The sequence below is a fragment of the Conger conger genome, chromosome 5 (assembly GCF_963514075.1).
Source record: "Conger conger chromosome 5, fConCon1.1, whole genome shotgun sequence".
NCBI lineage: Eukaryota > Metazoa > Chordata > Actinopteri > Anguilliformes > Congridae > Conger > Conger conger.
In genome coordinates this window covers 52,569,332-52,585,119 of record NC_083764.1, presented here as the reverse complement: position 1 = coordinate 52,585,119, position 15,788 = coordinate 52,569,332, and the positions used below count along the sequence as shown (strand labels likewise).

At 47.3% G+C, this 15,788-nt stretch overlaps 1 protein-coding gene across 3 annotated transcripts in view; it reads right to left on the bottom strand.

Annotated features, from left to right (window-relative positions):
• The window catches only part of fndc3ba (fibronectin type III domain containing 3Ba), a 150,182-nt gene that overhangs the window by 108,450 nt on the left and 25,944 nt on the right, over nt 1–15,788 (bottom strand). For 2 of the 3 annotated variants that reach the window (XM_061243134.1, XM_061243136.1), the window contains exons 2-3: nt 7,076–7,213; nt 5,277–5,352 (exon numbers count right to left, since the gene is read on the bottom strand). In XM_061243134.1, coding sequence (XP_061099118.1) covers nt 5,277–5,352; nt 7,076–7,189 — 190 coding nt within the window. In that variant the 5' untranslated portion in view covers nt 7,190–7,213. Of the gene's footprint in view, nt 1–5,276; nt 5,353–7,075; nt 7,218–15,788 lie in introns of all 3 variants that reach the window. The other variant, XM_061243135.1, reaches the window with a different exon arrangement.

The following is a 15,788-nucleotide window of genomic DNA, read 5'->3' as shown; positions in this document are numbered from 1 at the left end:
AAAAACACAGGGATATTGTTCGGTTGCACTTCAAATCGGCTTCAGGTGAAACTTTCCAGAGCACTGGTGCTATTGAAAGCAACTAGCATAAGAATGCGAATTTGCCATATAACCTTGTTCTAATATTTATATTTCTATAAATTTCACATTTCAAAGGTTACCGGAAGATTCCGTTGGTAGTGCTCAAATATTTTTCGTGGTTTTCGGACAAGAATGCAAATTTTCTTCCACAAATAAAAATGTGGGGGGGGACTAAATGGCAAATATTGCCTGTGGCTATTGCAAACGGGCAAACAACAAACAGAGCCCGCTCCCCTTTGATGGAAGTGTGGGAAAAGTGGAGAGCATTCCTCCATCGCAAGCGAAGGACCACGGAGCGGGGCTGTTAAACCCTGCGCTAAAGAAGGTCGTCCTGTTTAAACAAGGCAGAGATTATGGCTCCCGGCTTCCACCCTAATTAGCACGCAGATACAACAGGCCGGCGCGAGTGTAAACACCCCGTCCAGTGCTCGCGAGCTGCCCCTCAGCCGGGATGGGGACTTCCATGCTGGGATTTGGGGGGAGGGGGGTATGACCAGTCCTGGATGGACCGTGGTACCTCAATTTGCAGGGGGGGGGTGAGGGTCACTTTCACCTGAATGGACCAGGCTGGGAAATTTATTGAGACTCAAAGCCTACGGAAGCCAGAGTTTTTAACTCTATTAAAATTTTAGTCATACAAAAAGGCTGGATGTGTTGCCAAAATCAACGCCATGCACAAATTATACACGGATAGACAAGGATTTTTGTCCACGTGATGCTCAATTCTTAATTAGGTAAGACATTGATACATTTGCGCTCTAAAGTCAAAGTAAAGAAAAAATTCTAGCATTATACCAACTGCAGGTAAAAAAAAAACCTGCACTAAAAACCGTATCTAAATAAAAATCTTTTGACCAAATATCACCTCTGCCAACCCAGCTAGTTGAGGTCTCACAGAGAGAGTTCTGCACAGTACTGTCAAAAGCCAACGGTTCAAGGCCTAAACAGCAGTTACTTTATATAAAATCTTAAATCCAGGGTACTGCCCTGAGGTTAGGATAATGACAAAGAGGCTCCTTTCTTAAAAGCAGTTTCTGTTCGCCTGCAGGGTGCCTGCCACAGCAGACTTCACTGAAGACTCCAACCCAGTGACCTTTTGTATACACGCCTGCCTATAGTCAATGGAGTTATACGACATCTACGTGAGAAAACTTAGATACAAGTTTGATTGTGAAGCCAATTATTTCATTGCCACAACATTATTCATATTTCACACACGTTTGCCTGGGGGGAGATTAATTTTAATTTTAAGGACCAGCCAAATGGCTTTAACCGTGAGCCTTATTTGCAGAGAGTCATTAATGAATTTGATTTGATTTGATTTGTTTTGGACAAAACAAAGAACAATGGGTTTGCCCAGAGAGGGGTATTTCCAGTGGAAACCATGGTTCCGTGTGGTTTAGGGGACCTGTGAAATCCTACCGGGATAAAACGCTGTACCTCGCCTGTGTCAGCAAACCCAAAAGGTAATTTTCCTTATTAAATTACAGCGGTCGAGATTGACTAACAAGGTGTGTGTGTGTGTGTGTGTGTCAGCGAGTGCGAGCGAAGTCTGTCTGGAAGAGATGTATGTGGCCTAAACACAGGCAGACAAAGTGTAAACATATTTTCATATTCTACATGTGTGTACTCTTCTCCTGCCCATGACACAGCAGTTTTCCAGCTGTCCTTCACCAGTCAGTAGCCAGTTGGGCTCAGCCATTCCCACAATCCCCGAATCCATCGGGTGGAAGCAGGCAAGGTCGAATTCGGTCCCTGCTTCTTTGAGCCTGGCCTGTTCCATGAGCCAGCCCAACTGGTCACAGAGCACACAACCATGTCCAACTCTGGTCCTTTTTAAACACTGTAGGACCGGGGAACGGTCATGGGCCCCGTGTTATTCTTATCTTCAGTTTAAAGCAAACACAACCGTGCACAGAACGTTCAGAGGCATTCCGGTCGGACCCTTATCCCAACAACAGGCCTTTCGGGGTGCAAAGTGCACCTAAGGGGGGATCAAATGGGAATATAACGGTATTTTCCCTTAATAGTACCAATGAATGTGGACACAAGCGTTTTGGGGGCATAAAATATGTGACTACAACCTGTTCTTATAAAACCCAACAGAGTGTAGCAGGTCATTCGGTGCATGCCACACCTCGGTGGCCCTGACAACAAAGCTGACTGTGGAATGCGCGGAGGACCAACCAAAACCTTTCCCTTTGTTTTACTTTCTCATTAAGCAGCCCTTGGGGACTTGACTCTTGAGCATTCATCTAGACGAGCGACCCCAGGTCTCAAGCGCCGTGGCGCAAACAACGAGCCGGGACCAAAAGTCGAGACCAAAGCCACACCAATTGACTGCAACATTAGTTCTCATCATGTTCCATTCCGGCTTTTAGCAAAATTGCTGCCTGCGAACAAAGACTCCGTTCAGGGCCTTGAAACGTGCTCTCTTACACGATCCCAATGTGGCCATGACAAGAGAAATGTGCCAAATTCGATGTGGCAGCTAACAAGTTGTTGGCTCTCACGACTGGGAGCTTGGCCACAGACAACAGATCCCCATGCCTCAAAATCCTAAAAGTGGAGAGGGAATCGGGCCCACGGTCTTGGCAATGCTGGAGTTTCCAGCCCTCTTTGGCACGGATGACCCGACTCTTTATGCCACTAATTATGAGTCTCTTGCCCCGGATGCCTCCTCCGTATCTCCCGCTGCTCCACGGTCCCCTCCTGGCACGGTGCTTTGGGGACTAACAGGTAGTCTCTGGAATGTCCCTGGGGAGGAGGATAGGGAGCATGGGGCAGCACTCACCACCTCCCCTCTCCCCCCCCCCGTGCTGCAGGGCCTCAGATGGTTGGGGAGAGTGGGAGGCACCAGCCAGAGGAAGATGCTTTTACTCCCATCAAAGCATTCCTCAGCCCTGCCTGTCCCTGCCAGCGAAGCAGCGGTGTTAACTCTTCCTTCAACGGCTCTCGCAAACGTACAAACACACACACACGCGCACACACACATATACGCACGCACGCGCGAGCACACACACACCGACCGTGTCTGTGTGTCTCTGTTTGTGTCTATCGGTCTCACACACATCCACACACCCTGTATGTTTATCGGTCTGTGTGTGTGTGTGTGTGTGTGTGTGTGTGTGTGTGTATCTCTGTCTCTATCTGTATCTGTCTCACACACACACAAACACGGCATCTCAGCACATCTGTCTCTCTGTGCGTCTCTGTCTTGGTCTCTCTTTCACACATACACACACACACACACACACACACACACACACACACACACACACACACCGTGTCTGTGTGTCTCTGTTTGTCTCAGTATGTCTGTCTCGGTCTCACACACATCCATGCACACTGTGCGTCTGCGTGTGTGCCTGCGTGTCTCTGCACGTGTGTCTCCGTGTGTGTTTCTGTCTCTATCTGTATGTCTGTATCTGTCTCACACACACACGGCATCTCTGTGTGCCGTCTCTTGGTGTGTATCTCTCTGTATATCTATCTTGGTCTCTCTCACTCTCTCTCTCTCTCTCTCACACACACACACGCACACACACAAACACACACAGTAATCACTTTCTGCAAACAGGGTCCGTCGTCATCACTCTGCCCCCCCGCCACCACCCAAAGCCATACCAGATGATGGAGATGGAGGGAGGACCCTGGGGGGTCACATTAAAAGCACAGCGGGGGACAGGCAGTTTCCCCCGACCAAGCTTTTCAACAGAACCACAGAGCCACATGCACACTCCTAAAGAGGGACCCAGCACCCCACAGCCCCACATCCCAAGCCCAGGAAAACCACACGCAGAGATACTCTTGATCGCTTGAGGGGCCTGGTGGTGAAACAAAGCCTCTTCCTCAGAGTCCTTTGACCACCTGTTCACAATCATCACCTTGAACAGCTTTTGTTTTATTGCTTCTTGTTTGTTTTTTTTTTTATCACGACTCTCGGCATTCTGAAAACTTACTTACGGCCTATTTTCTGCCGACCTGTTTGCTCATAGCGTGTGTAATGTTCATCTTCAGTCTGCACATTTTTAGCAGGCTCGTTGTCTCATATATAGCGATATATGCATTCCAAATGGCCAACAGAAGCTTGACCTCAAGTGCAAAAAATGTTTAAATTTGAAAGATAAACAGGGTGACAAAGTGCCCTCTCTTCTCTTGCCTTGAAAATAAATATTTGTGCTGTAGCTTTACATAGTTAAAAACAAACTTTCGACTTCTGATAAACGCATGGGCCTTGCATAAATAGAACACTAAAGTTAGCAAGAATTACATTTTGAGTTACCAAAGCACAATAAAGTAAGACAGGTTTTGGAATGAGAAAGCTTACCAAAAGTAAAAAGTACAAAATTTCTCATTACAGGTCTAGATTCCCTGTAAAACTACTGGTGGTATATAGGTGGCAAAAACATCCCAGGAAGAGATTGATAGTAATTACATTCTGTAATTTCTGCATGCTATAAAGTTTTCACTAAAGCAAGTCCCACCTGGGATTTTAACCTGCAGTAAGCTGCTTTATTACCTCCAAAATGACTTCAGGCAGCAAAGCATCATGAAGCACAATGCAGTTCACATAATGATGGCCCTGCCCAGATGTTAGCAATGCCACAAAATGAATACCTTCACCTTGAAGCCCAATATTTCTGAAGCTCTCCCAGAGTTAAAACACATGGGAACAAAGAAGAAATCCTCTCTTCCCCCGGCTGTTGTCCACATACAGAGTGACTTTTCCATGCAGACTGCTGTGCATATAGGTTTTGCTGCGATTTTTGTCGCTCAAAATCAAATTACATACAAGTTGCGGTTCCACTTAGCTGTAAAAACATCGTAACATGCGGAGCAGGCGCACTTCACAGTGATTCTGAGTAACCGTTCACTCAGCCCGAGAGCGCCTAGGTTCTGATCCACCCTACGGTTCCTATATCGCTCACTCACACAATGCAGCCCATTCATGCTATGACTTTCACTGCTGGAAGCCTCTGGAACTTTCTATTAGGTATAATCTCATTTCATGTGGTGGAAGACTGCAGTTACAGAGGAATATCTATCAAATTGGTCTGATCTTTCTGACCGAGGGAAAAGGCCCAGCGCCAATTCCAGTGGCTTGGCTGGTTTCAATGTCGTCACCGAATAAAACGTTGAAGGCACGCACAAGGGAATTCGGGTGGGTAGGAGCGCCACGTGTTTCAACATACCTTGAATGCACTGCAGAGATCCATCTTCTGCCCTTATGGTAAACGTCTCTCCTGGGTTGACTTGAACCAGGATGACCTGTAGGGGGAGATCAATCGGGTCACTAAACACAACCGAGATCCACGTCATGACAGCATCTCAAAGCCCAAACAGAGGAACCAGAAATTACAAATCATTTCAGAACTTGAAGTGACCAAAAAAGAGCTCTCCATCCCACAAATGCAACAGTATAAAATAGGAAAAGTTTGAGCCTTTTGATTCAGTCATCTCAGATCGGTTTTCTGCACATTTGAACAAAGCCTTCCACGTTCTTACCCTGACGGGAGACACAAAGACTTTTTTGTTGTTCGATTCGCAACAGTTCTCTGTGGTCGTTAATAGTGATTTAATTTGTGCATTTCTAAATATGTGCAGGCAGGAACAAACAGCCACTATTTTCTTACTCCTCAGCCTGTCTCTTTAGCCCCCGCAGACACGCAACTCTAAATCGCCCGCAAGACGACACCTGCATCGTCCCATCACATTAAATCATCACCGCACCTTCCAGCAACTGCGAATAAAACCACTTCTGAGCGGTCCTGTTCACACAGACGAGCCCTTACGGTCATATTCCTTGCAGACAGGTCCTTACCGTCATATCCTCCGAGCACACATTGTTGACAGTGTATATCTGCTGGTATATGTGGAAAAGTTGTGCAGCCATTCTGGCTGTGCGAAAGCTCTACAGGTGCGCCACGATCGTGTTTATCGCCATTCCTCCGACGGACGCATCGCTCGCGGTCCTCCCGTCTCTGTGCTCCAGAGCCCAACCAGCGAACTACTTCCTGCAGAACTGTCTGCTGCCGGGGGTTGCTATGGGAACCTGAACGTGTTCTACAAATTCAGGCCAGGTTTAAAGATGAAGGTTGTGAAGGGGGGGGGGGGGGGGGGTTGGAGGACGGGGGGGGGGGGGGGGGGGTCGAAAATAGATTCCTACAGCATGGGCACTGGTTCCTTCCATCAGACAACCCCCGTCTCGAAATTGCCAACCCCCCCCCCCCCCCCCCCCCCCCCCCCCCGCTTTGTAACCTTACCTTCCTGTTGCCCTCGCAAATCTCTGTCACGGTGCTCAGCTCCTGAGAGACAGCTACGAAGAGGAAACGGGCTAAATCATTTCCCGTCTGTTTCAGTCCTGCGGATATTTGTGGTTTTGACCGAAGCAAAAAGCCGGGCCACGGGGAGCACGGGAGGAGGGGCAGGGCGGCAGAGGCAGACGGCTGCAGGTCGTCGGGGCGAGCGTGGCGTTTGGAGGACTGCACTAAACATCCCTTATCAGCGGCAGACTCTTCCCTTTCAGCTCTTATCTCGCATCGAGGCAGGCAGAGATCCCCATCAGCCTTCCTGGCATCGCGCAGAACGCAGTGCATTCGGCTTTACTTTACTTTACTTATTTAAAGTGATACAGACTGGCCAGAGTTCAGATACGTGCGAGGAGGAGAGGAGTGGAAGGGTTAGCCTGCACTTCCTCAAACTGAAGTTGCCCTTTGTGATTTTGGCTGGACATACGATGAAAGTATTTATATTTGTGATTTGTGCGAATATAAATAAATCATTTAGAAAAATGTTAAAGGCAGTGTGGTCCTTTACCTGACTCAATTTATTTTGTAGGACCAGCACCCAGTTACATTTGATGTATTCAGTTGAGTGCGTTTCTTTTATAATGCCATAAAAGGCCTAATCATAAGATGCATGAACCAGTAGGAAGTACAAGAACTGAATCTGGAGAAAGCCTGAACCTCCATTCCCACAATCCCCGGCTCACCTGTTGCGATCCGTCCCCGTTAACCATGTGCGGCATCATCGGAACCTCTCCGTTCAGTAAGGGCGGAGGCAGGTCCAGTGGTATCTGGTCTGTCATCATCATTGTGACGTACATTCATGGAGAACTTTCCTGGACTGCCTTTCTGAAAGAGAGGGAGAGTTTGAATTGAGTAAAGCTGAACTGAGTATATAATAGGGAGACGGGCATGCTGCAGTTATAATTTAAATTGATACAGATTTTCATTCCAAAAGCTACACAGGAACAAGGAACACAAGTTCAGAAATGCCTTTCGGTAACGGGATGCATTATGACCATAACATGAAGCAGATCAGAATATTAATAGGACTTGGAACATCTGTGTTCTTTGGAAGAATCTTTGTTATCACAAGGCTTCATTGCTTAGAGAACACAAAACATACAGTTCGGAATGATAGTATCGTAAATATTTTTTGGGCCAGTCTGTGGGAAAACAACAAAAACTTCTCTTTGGGTCGAGGGTAAAAAATCTTTTTTTAAAAGTAAACCTCAACAAATTAAACCAGTCGCCCAACAACAGACTCTCATGTTGCAAAACAGAAAAAGCCATCCAGGTTTTCTGATGTCATTGAATAATGGGAAAAGTCCTTGGGGAGAAAGCAAACGACGCAATATCCAAGTGTGAGTACAACGCAGATGAGTGATCCCATCTCTTATTGACCCACAGAGCATATTCAGTTATTTTTGCCACTGGTTTGTTGGTAATGAAGTGCTGAGTGTCCATTGTCCCGAAGGGGAGATGCTGACTCACAGGCTCTCAGTTTCTCTTTTCCAGACGTCATTAGCAGCTCTTCACGGCTGTCATTGCGACAGACCTTTTACAGGGAACAGCAGTCTGTTCTTCAACGGAAATAAAACATTAGTAGTTTTCCGTATAACTGTCGTTTTGGAACGTGACTCAGCCCAAAAAAAACGTTTGGTCGGATGTACCAGTCAGTGAATGCAAATACAGATTTATGCCCTCCTGGTAGTGCGCGACCAATGAAATGCCTTCGCAGTGGTTTGACTGTCCAAAGTGCCTTGTGTGTTTTAGGCTGAGGAGAGTCAGGAAATTACTGGTGCGGGTCACAAAGCGTCACACTGTGAGTCAATGGCACCCCAAGGGATGCACGGGGAACCGGCAAGAACACCCCACCAGAGAACCGATGGAGGACAACAACGATCTCACTGTTTCATCAGCCATTTCTGTAAGCCATTAAAACGGACACAGCTTCAAAGTTTGTCAGCAGATGTAAGAAGGCTGTTAAACCCATCTCCATAACGCAACGTGACAGGAGATAAGCATGTAGCTTAGAGGCTGTGGGTTTAGGCAGCGATGTTGCAATTTCCTTTATTCAAAGTACCTAAGCAGGTTCACTACATATACAGCTGTGGAAACCAACACTATGTGAGTTCTGCCAGGGAAATGTGTGCATAACAGCAATGACATGTAATGCCATGAAAATTAAATGTAACCATAACAAATAAAGCTTAAAGAAATGATAATGGGGTCCAAGCACAAGCCAACAGCCCCAATGGTAAGAAATTATTAATTAAAAATAGTGTGGACAAATATCACAAGCTATAAAAAAAATTGATTTTCAATAAATCAAAGAAATATATAAAGATGTGTAAAGATGTTGACTAGAACCTTGGAAAATGTTTTCCAATATTAGACTTCTGAAAAACAGATATAAGCATCAACTACATATGAACAAAACAGCCTTCCCATATTACCCAATATTGACAGCCTCTAGCAGGGAAATATTAAGCGTTTCTGACTTTGTAGTAACTTTGTTTATGATCCCCAAATCAGACAACCATGCAAAAGAGAAGCAGGCAGCGGTGCAGCCATAAATTCTGTGTAACCAAGTTATGGATTTGGACATTCACTAAGCCAGTACCCACAAAGGAGGCCAAGGTGACAATGGCACATTGCTGTGGCATACTCAGCCTGCAGATAACTGCCACATCATCACCCACTAAATAATTACCAAAATGAAAAGGAGGGTGGGGGACAGAGAGGAATAAAGAGAGCACGGTGGTATTCTTGTTCCTGCTCTTGGGATTTTATTGCGTTGTTTTTTAAAAGAGGGGGATACAAGCACACCAGTAACCGTGAAGCCTCCTACTGCTCAAGAGGTTTTACAAACTGCGACCGTTTATGTGCCAGAGATGAAAGCAGACCCCGGGGCTTGATATGGACCTGGCTCTCTGTACTTCCTCACTCAAGAGCACCGGCCTCTTTCCGTTCCTTCCTGATCTCCTCTTTTCGCCTCCCTGCATCCTCTCTCCTCATACGGTTTTCCCCTCTCTCTATCTTTCTGCCTATCCATCTTCATGTAAATGGTAAATGGCAGGCATTTATATAGCGCCTTTATCCAAAGCGCTGTACAATTGATGCTTCTCCATTCACCCATTCATACACACACTCACACACCGACGGCGATTGGCTGCCATGCAAGGCCCCAACCAGCTCGTCAGGAGCATTTGGGGGTTAGGTGTCTTGCTCAGGGACACTTCGACACAGCCCGGGCGGGGGATCGAACCGGCAACCCTCCGACTGCCAGACGACTGCTCTTACTGCCTGAGCCATGTCGCCCCATATGAGTTTGTTTCTCTCTCTCCCCCCTTCCAGGTAGGGATTCTTTTGATCTTCTACTGCAGTGCTACTCAACCACACGTCCTGCGGGGCTGCAGTGTCTGCAGGAATTAGCTTCAACCGTGCACTACACCACCTGATTTCACAAATTAGCTTATTATCTGAACCAAGCAGGTGAAATAATTAGTGAAACCAGGTGGTGTAGCGCACGGTAGAAGCAAATACTTGCAGACACTGCATCCCTCAGGACATGGAGATAAGTAGCGCTGTTCTACAGTAAGAATTGTTAAGGGTTAACAGATACAGACTGATCCAGTCAGCTGTCAGCCAGATCATCCCTTGGTCAGAGCCATCAATCAACGGAGGACAAACGCATTTCAAAAACACTGCAGCCCTCCTCCGCCCTGCCCAGTAATCCCAGCTCAGATACACATGTTCCCAATTGAATGTCGCTTCCCCCAGGGAGGTATTCTACGGATCACCCAGAGTGACATCGGAGTAGTCTCCCAGTGCAGAATTTGCAGGGAGCGGGGTGCAATCATACAGAACTTCCCTCCTGATTCAAAGGGCTCATTAGGCTTCCATATCTGGGTCGTCATGGCACAGCAGGTAAGGTACGTTTGCGGGTTACATTCCCCCACGTCTGGGTCAAGGCACTTCCCTTGAATTGCTTCCGAATATGGAGAGCTCCCAAGCAAAATGTTTACCACAAACGTAACCTGACCCTAAAGGAGATGAGACGTTTCTTCCCATCCTGCATTGTTCTTGGGCAGTAAAGCAACCTCTTTCCCCGCCAGCCACCCAGGCACATTCCTCACATGAAGGCTTCTTCGGTTACAGCCTGGTACACTTTAGCCCGAGGGAGAGAAGACCCCTTCCTTTTGTAGGGGAACGAGTTAGAGAGAGGACCATTATGGTGAGCCGGGGTGGGTGACGGATCGCGTATCGCCAGCTACAGACGTACTTATCCGCTTGGTCTTCTCATCTCTCATTCCTTTTCTCTTTACGCACGGAAAGATTTGAATGAATGATCAAATATGACCCCCCTGAAGACAAGTACTAAAACAGGTAAATTTTGCCTTTTTAAATTAAAATTCCTATCTTGTCTCGGTCTGGTCCAGACAACCTACTGCCCTCGGAATGAACAAAGGGTGAAGCAAGGGTGAACCCAAGACCTTTCCCAGAGGGTGGTTGGGGGGGCTGGGGTGAAAACGGGTGAACTCTGCCTCTCTTTCTTTCTTTCTCTCTCTCTCTCTCTCTCTCTCTCTCTCTCCAATGATCAGCTGTCACAGTTGAGCATCGGCCCTTGGGACAAGCAAAGCACTGTTCTGACTCATCCGCCAGAGAGAAGCAAACTCCAGAATGATTGTGACGGTGGAGGACTCGGTGTGGAAAACAGCAGGAAGACGGAAAGTTCCTCCGGCGGGAGAGGGGACGAAGCACCCCCGCCCGGCCTAAACCAGAAGTAATTAATGACCTTTCAGGAGCGCGCTCCGCGAATCGGACGGAAGGCCACTGAGCGGGGGAGTTAGGAGGAGGGGGGATGAAGTCATCGTGAGGTCATCATTATTCCGAGGCAACTATCAAAAGGCCTATAACGCCTGCCGGCAAAGCGAAGATTAGGGTGCGAAAGGGAGAGCGTTTGGTGGGGGCTGAGTTGCACCCTTTGATAACTGAATCCCCCCTTCTTTAGTGGCTAATGAGGATGTGGAGACCGCGTAAGCCCCCGGAGGCCTCCTCCTGCTAAGTGGCTATAATTACGGATTCTATTTAAACCTGATCCAGGGTGTATTTTTAGGATTTGTAAATCTTCAATGGAAATAGATTATTTAAAATTAAAGTACTACAACAGGAAAATCGGGGTGGGAGGTTGATGGAAAAGGAGGTGAGGGTAGAGGGGACAGTATTGACCAACAGGATCCACATATCAGCAAATAGAAAGTCAGAACTGCTTTGCAAGCTTTTGTTCCTAATTTTTGACGAAATCCTGCAGACAATACAGTATTACTCTTGAGCAGTGCTGCTCAACTCTGGGTCCTGCTTGCTGCAGTGTCTGCAGGTATTCACTCCAACCATGCAGTACACCACCTTACCAAAGAGGTAACATACTTGGTGAAATCAGATGGTGTACATGGTTAGAGTGAATACCTGCAGACACTGTAGCAAGCAGGACCCAGAGTTGAGCAGCACTGCTCAAGAGTAATACTGTACTGTCTGCAGATATTTGAGGATTTCATCACTCTGCAAGGATATCTCATTTAAATCGAGCGTCACTTCACAGCTCTCTGAGAAAGAGCAGAGTCATAATTTTAAAGACGCTTTTGAGGGTACTCCCCATACTGTGGGGGGACCCCTGCTGGGCGAACGGAGGGCTGGAATTCTTCTGCAGTCTGGGGGAGGGGGTCAGAGGAACACGGGGAGCACCTCGCCAATATCTCACGGCACATACAGAACAGTAATTCATTTAGGTCTCTAGAACTTTCCGAGGGGCCCGCCCGGAGCAGTCTCCACCCGCTCCCTGCCCGGCGAGTCATTCTTCAGTGTCACGGCTTCGCACGTCCATGACAGACCGGCTGCTCCACTTCTACAGCGGCCCAGCCCCCCAGCCTAGACCGTAGCCAGCAGCTCCATCGATCACAGACCGCGCCGAGCCTGACTTGTGTCAATAGCTGCATTGTTGTGTCACGGCTGAGCTGATTTGAACGGAAGCTTGGAAGCAGCCTGCTCCCAGTGTCTTCTTCTGTCGTTATCTCATTTTCACGGCAATTCGGCTCTCTCCGATGAAGACAAGGGGGCCTTCTGTCCACCAGCTCCTCTCTGCGTTAACTCGGTTTCACGCAGACTGCTCATGTACTCAGTCCAGGGCTGAATCGATCTGACGGCCCATCGTCCAAAATAAACTGTTATTCCAGTGCCCCGGACGGGTTCTCTCCCCCGGACCCACTGAAGCCGCATCAAAGGAACGAAAATGGAGGCGTAAGTTACCTTTCTGTCCAATCATTTCATACTGGCTCTCCAGGCCAATAAGCAGGTTTATTAATGAACAGATATTTGAATCCTTGCATAACATTGATATTACACTGTTCTTTGGTTAAGGTACCATCAGCTAAGCCCTGCTGCAGCACCCTTCTCAAAAGTGTGAAATGGGTGCTTCAGCAGGGCTGAGAAACAATGTCAAGCATTGTTTCTGAGCAGGGAAAATGGCTGCTTTTGGTGGTATAGCTTCCCCACCCCTTGTTCTCAAAGGAAGTCATCAGCAGCAAGAACATGCCCAATCTACCGGCAGCATTAGAAAAGGATCCGCCGCTAATAGCACTAAGTGAGGAGATATACGTGTCATCACGCGCACACACAGCCTGCTCCGCGTCAACGGTTATTTATTATTCCTGCCTGGGGAACGTGATAGAGTCCACTGTTTGAAAGCCCTTCGAGTCTTCACCTCCTCTTCCTCAAAGAGCTGTTCCGGCCTGCAGACAGCTGGAGCAGCTCTGCCGTCAGTATACCCACCACCACCCGCGGAGGAGTGGAACCCAGGTGGTCCCATCCCAAAACCTGCCGCATGCAATCCCACAGTCGCCGGGTCAGAACACAGGACTGCCGAGGTAAGAAGGTTCAGCAAAAAAATAAATAAAATAAATGATTCATTTTCCTTCCAGGAGATAATGGCCAATTTTCTACATCACTTCATCAATCATATGTCAAGTAATAAGTACTTTTGCATGGTGGTATCATTAGGGTTTTGTTTTTGTTGCTAGGATACAAGGTGCTGGTTTGTTGCTTTTCCTCCATTTCACAATAATGTAAAAAATTAACTTGGACAGACTCAGAATTTAATACCTTCATGTAGGAAACACCTAATATTAAGCAGTCAATGGTGTATAGGGTTGTGAACATTGAACATGTAACCTGCATCAACAGCAGTCTACTTAAAGGACTAAATGCAATTTGCCATCGCACAAGAGGTTATGGTGGAGGTTTAAGTAAAACCAGTAATAAACACTATTAAGCCTTTGGAGTTGGCTGCCAAGAAGGTACTTCCCATATATTAATATGGGTCCATGAAAATAAAATAAAAAAGTTATAGCATGTTCAATTTTGTTTTACATGCTGCTTAAAAAGCATTAAACTATAAAAAAAAGTCCCTTTATAAACAATGCGCTTTGCTGCACAAGTACCGGTCCTCAACGGAACTTAACGACAACCGCAATTATTCCGTGACGTTCCACGTTTTGGATGAGCAGCCATTAAACCTCCACGGACACACCCTCCATTTCCTCTTTCCTGTCAGCAGGCCGTTAAAGACAGCAAGCTGCTTGTGCCCGATCCGTGGGTAATGTCACGCAGCTGGGAACGGCTGTTGACCGTGCAGTCATCGCAACCAGGGAAAGAGGATGGGAGTAGGCCAAGATGCATAATCAACTCTGACTCAGTCCCTTTGTAGGAACTCGCCGTGTCAGTAGCCCCGGCCTGTTAACACAGGAGCGGATTCACAGAGCGCTGGCTGACATCGGGACGTGAGTGGGACTAGCTGGCTGTCCGATGAATCATGGGATTTTTCTCTCCCGGCTGTCTGCAGCCCTGCCTTTCAAGGCCCTTCCAAACAAAGAGGTTTCTGGTGAGCTCTCTCGTCCCCAGTCTGGAAAAACATGGCAACACCCTCTCTTATTTCTACATAAATATTGCGATCGCTAATTAAGCTGTTGGAAGTTTGAACAGGAGGCTGTGTCCAGCAGGCTTCAGCAGGCTCCTTCCTGTCACACGCCCCTCCCTCCCCGGGCAAAGCCCATGCCAAAATCCTTTGGCCAACACAGGCAGGCAGAGAGACCAGCAACATCCAAGACAAATGACTATGCTCCAACGGATAAGACGGGCGATGCCAGGGCACTTTCAGTGGGCAGTACCGGTCTACAGTGCAGTACAGGTCTAGGCAAAAGCATTCACCTTTTTGAAGTATGATTAAACGGTATTATTAAAAGAATGATTAACTGTAAAGTTACTGAGAAAGCACCTTGTATTCGCATCACCTCCAAATAAAAAAAGAAAATGTCACCACCACGTCACCTCTTGAGAACTCAAGGATTATTGTACTGTAACGATTTAAGGTCTGTAATGGAAATAATAAACCTTATTCATGATAAACACTTACTTTCGGAGATCTTCAAGAGCTCATATTCAATGACCATATTCAATATCGAATGTTCTTATTCGGCATTAAGAAATCTGAAGGATGCGACTCGATGAAAACAGGAAAAGAAGTCCAGGTGAGCTGCCTTTTTCAGCCAGACCAGGTGTCAGCCACATGTAACAGATGACAGGGTGGAGAGAGAAAGAGAAGTTGGGGGGTCAGAAAGAGGAAGGGCGAGGGAGAACAGGAGACGGGCTGAATCAATCAATCACTCAATCACTCGCTCGCTCACATAGAGTTGTGGGATCAGATGAACCCTCCCCATCCCCCCCTCTCTGTTGTCATAATATTGCACTTCCTCTGCAAGATGGGTTTCACAGGGTCTGGGGCTGTCATTAAGCCTGGAAAGTCTGGAAAAAGCGTTAGAGACGGCTGCGTACTGAGCGGTCAGGGAGAGAAGCTGCACCGAACTTAATGTGCTTTTTGTTCATGGGTCTCTCCGGGAGGGTCTCACCAGGGCGTCTGGAGAAAAGGGCATCGCTGGAGAAGCCGTTCTCCCTGGAGCCGACGGACGGATCCCTCAACAAGAACGAATAATGCTGAAATTATATAGTCTAAAATTGTCTGCTTTGATCCGTTCCCCACACGGGGGTCCTAAGTTTCAGAGGGCGACCCGTACCTCAAATCAACAGCAAAAACAACGAAACGGACATCCTGGAGGCGTGTTTACGAGGGTCGTGCGAGAGCAGCCTCGAACCACCCGGACAAATCAGGACATGCACATGCAGGAAATTCCTAATGCATCACCATCAGCTGTACGATGTCAGTAAGGCAAACAACCAATGTGAAAGTCTGACTGTAGCCTTCAACCTACTTTATTCCCCATTAGCCTGCTAGCACGCCCTCAGATAAACAACAAATCTTCTGATATATGCAAGAATTTATTTTATCTTAACAGAGATGGATAAAAG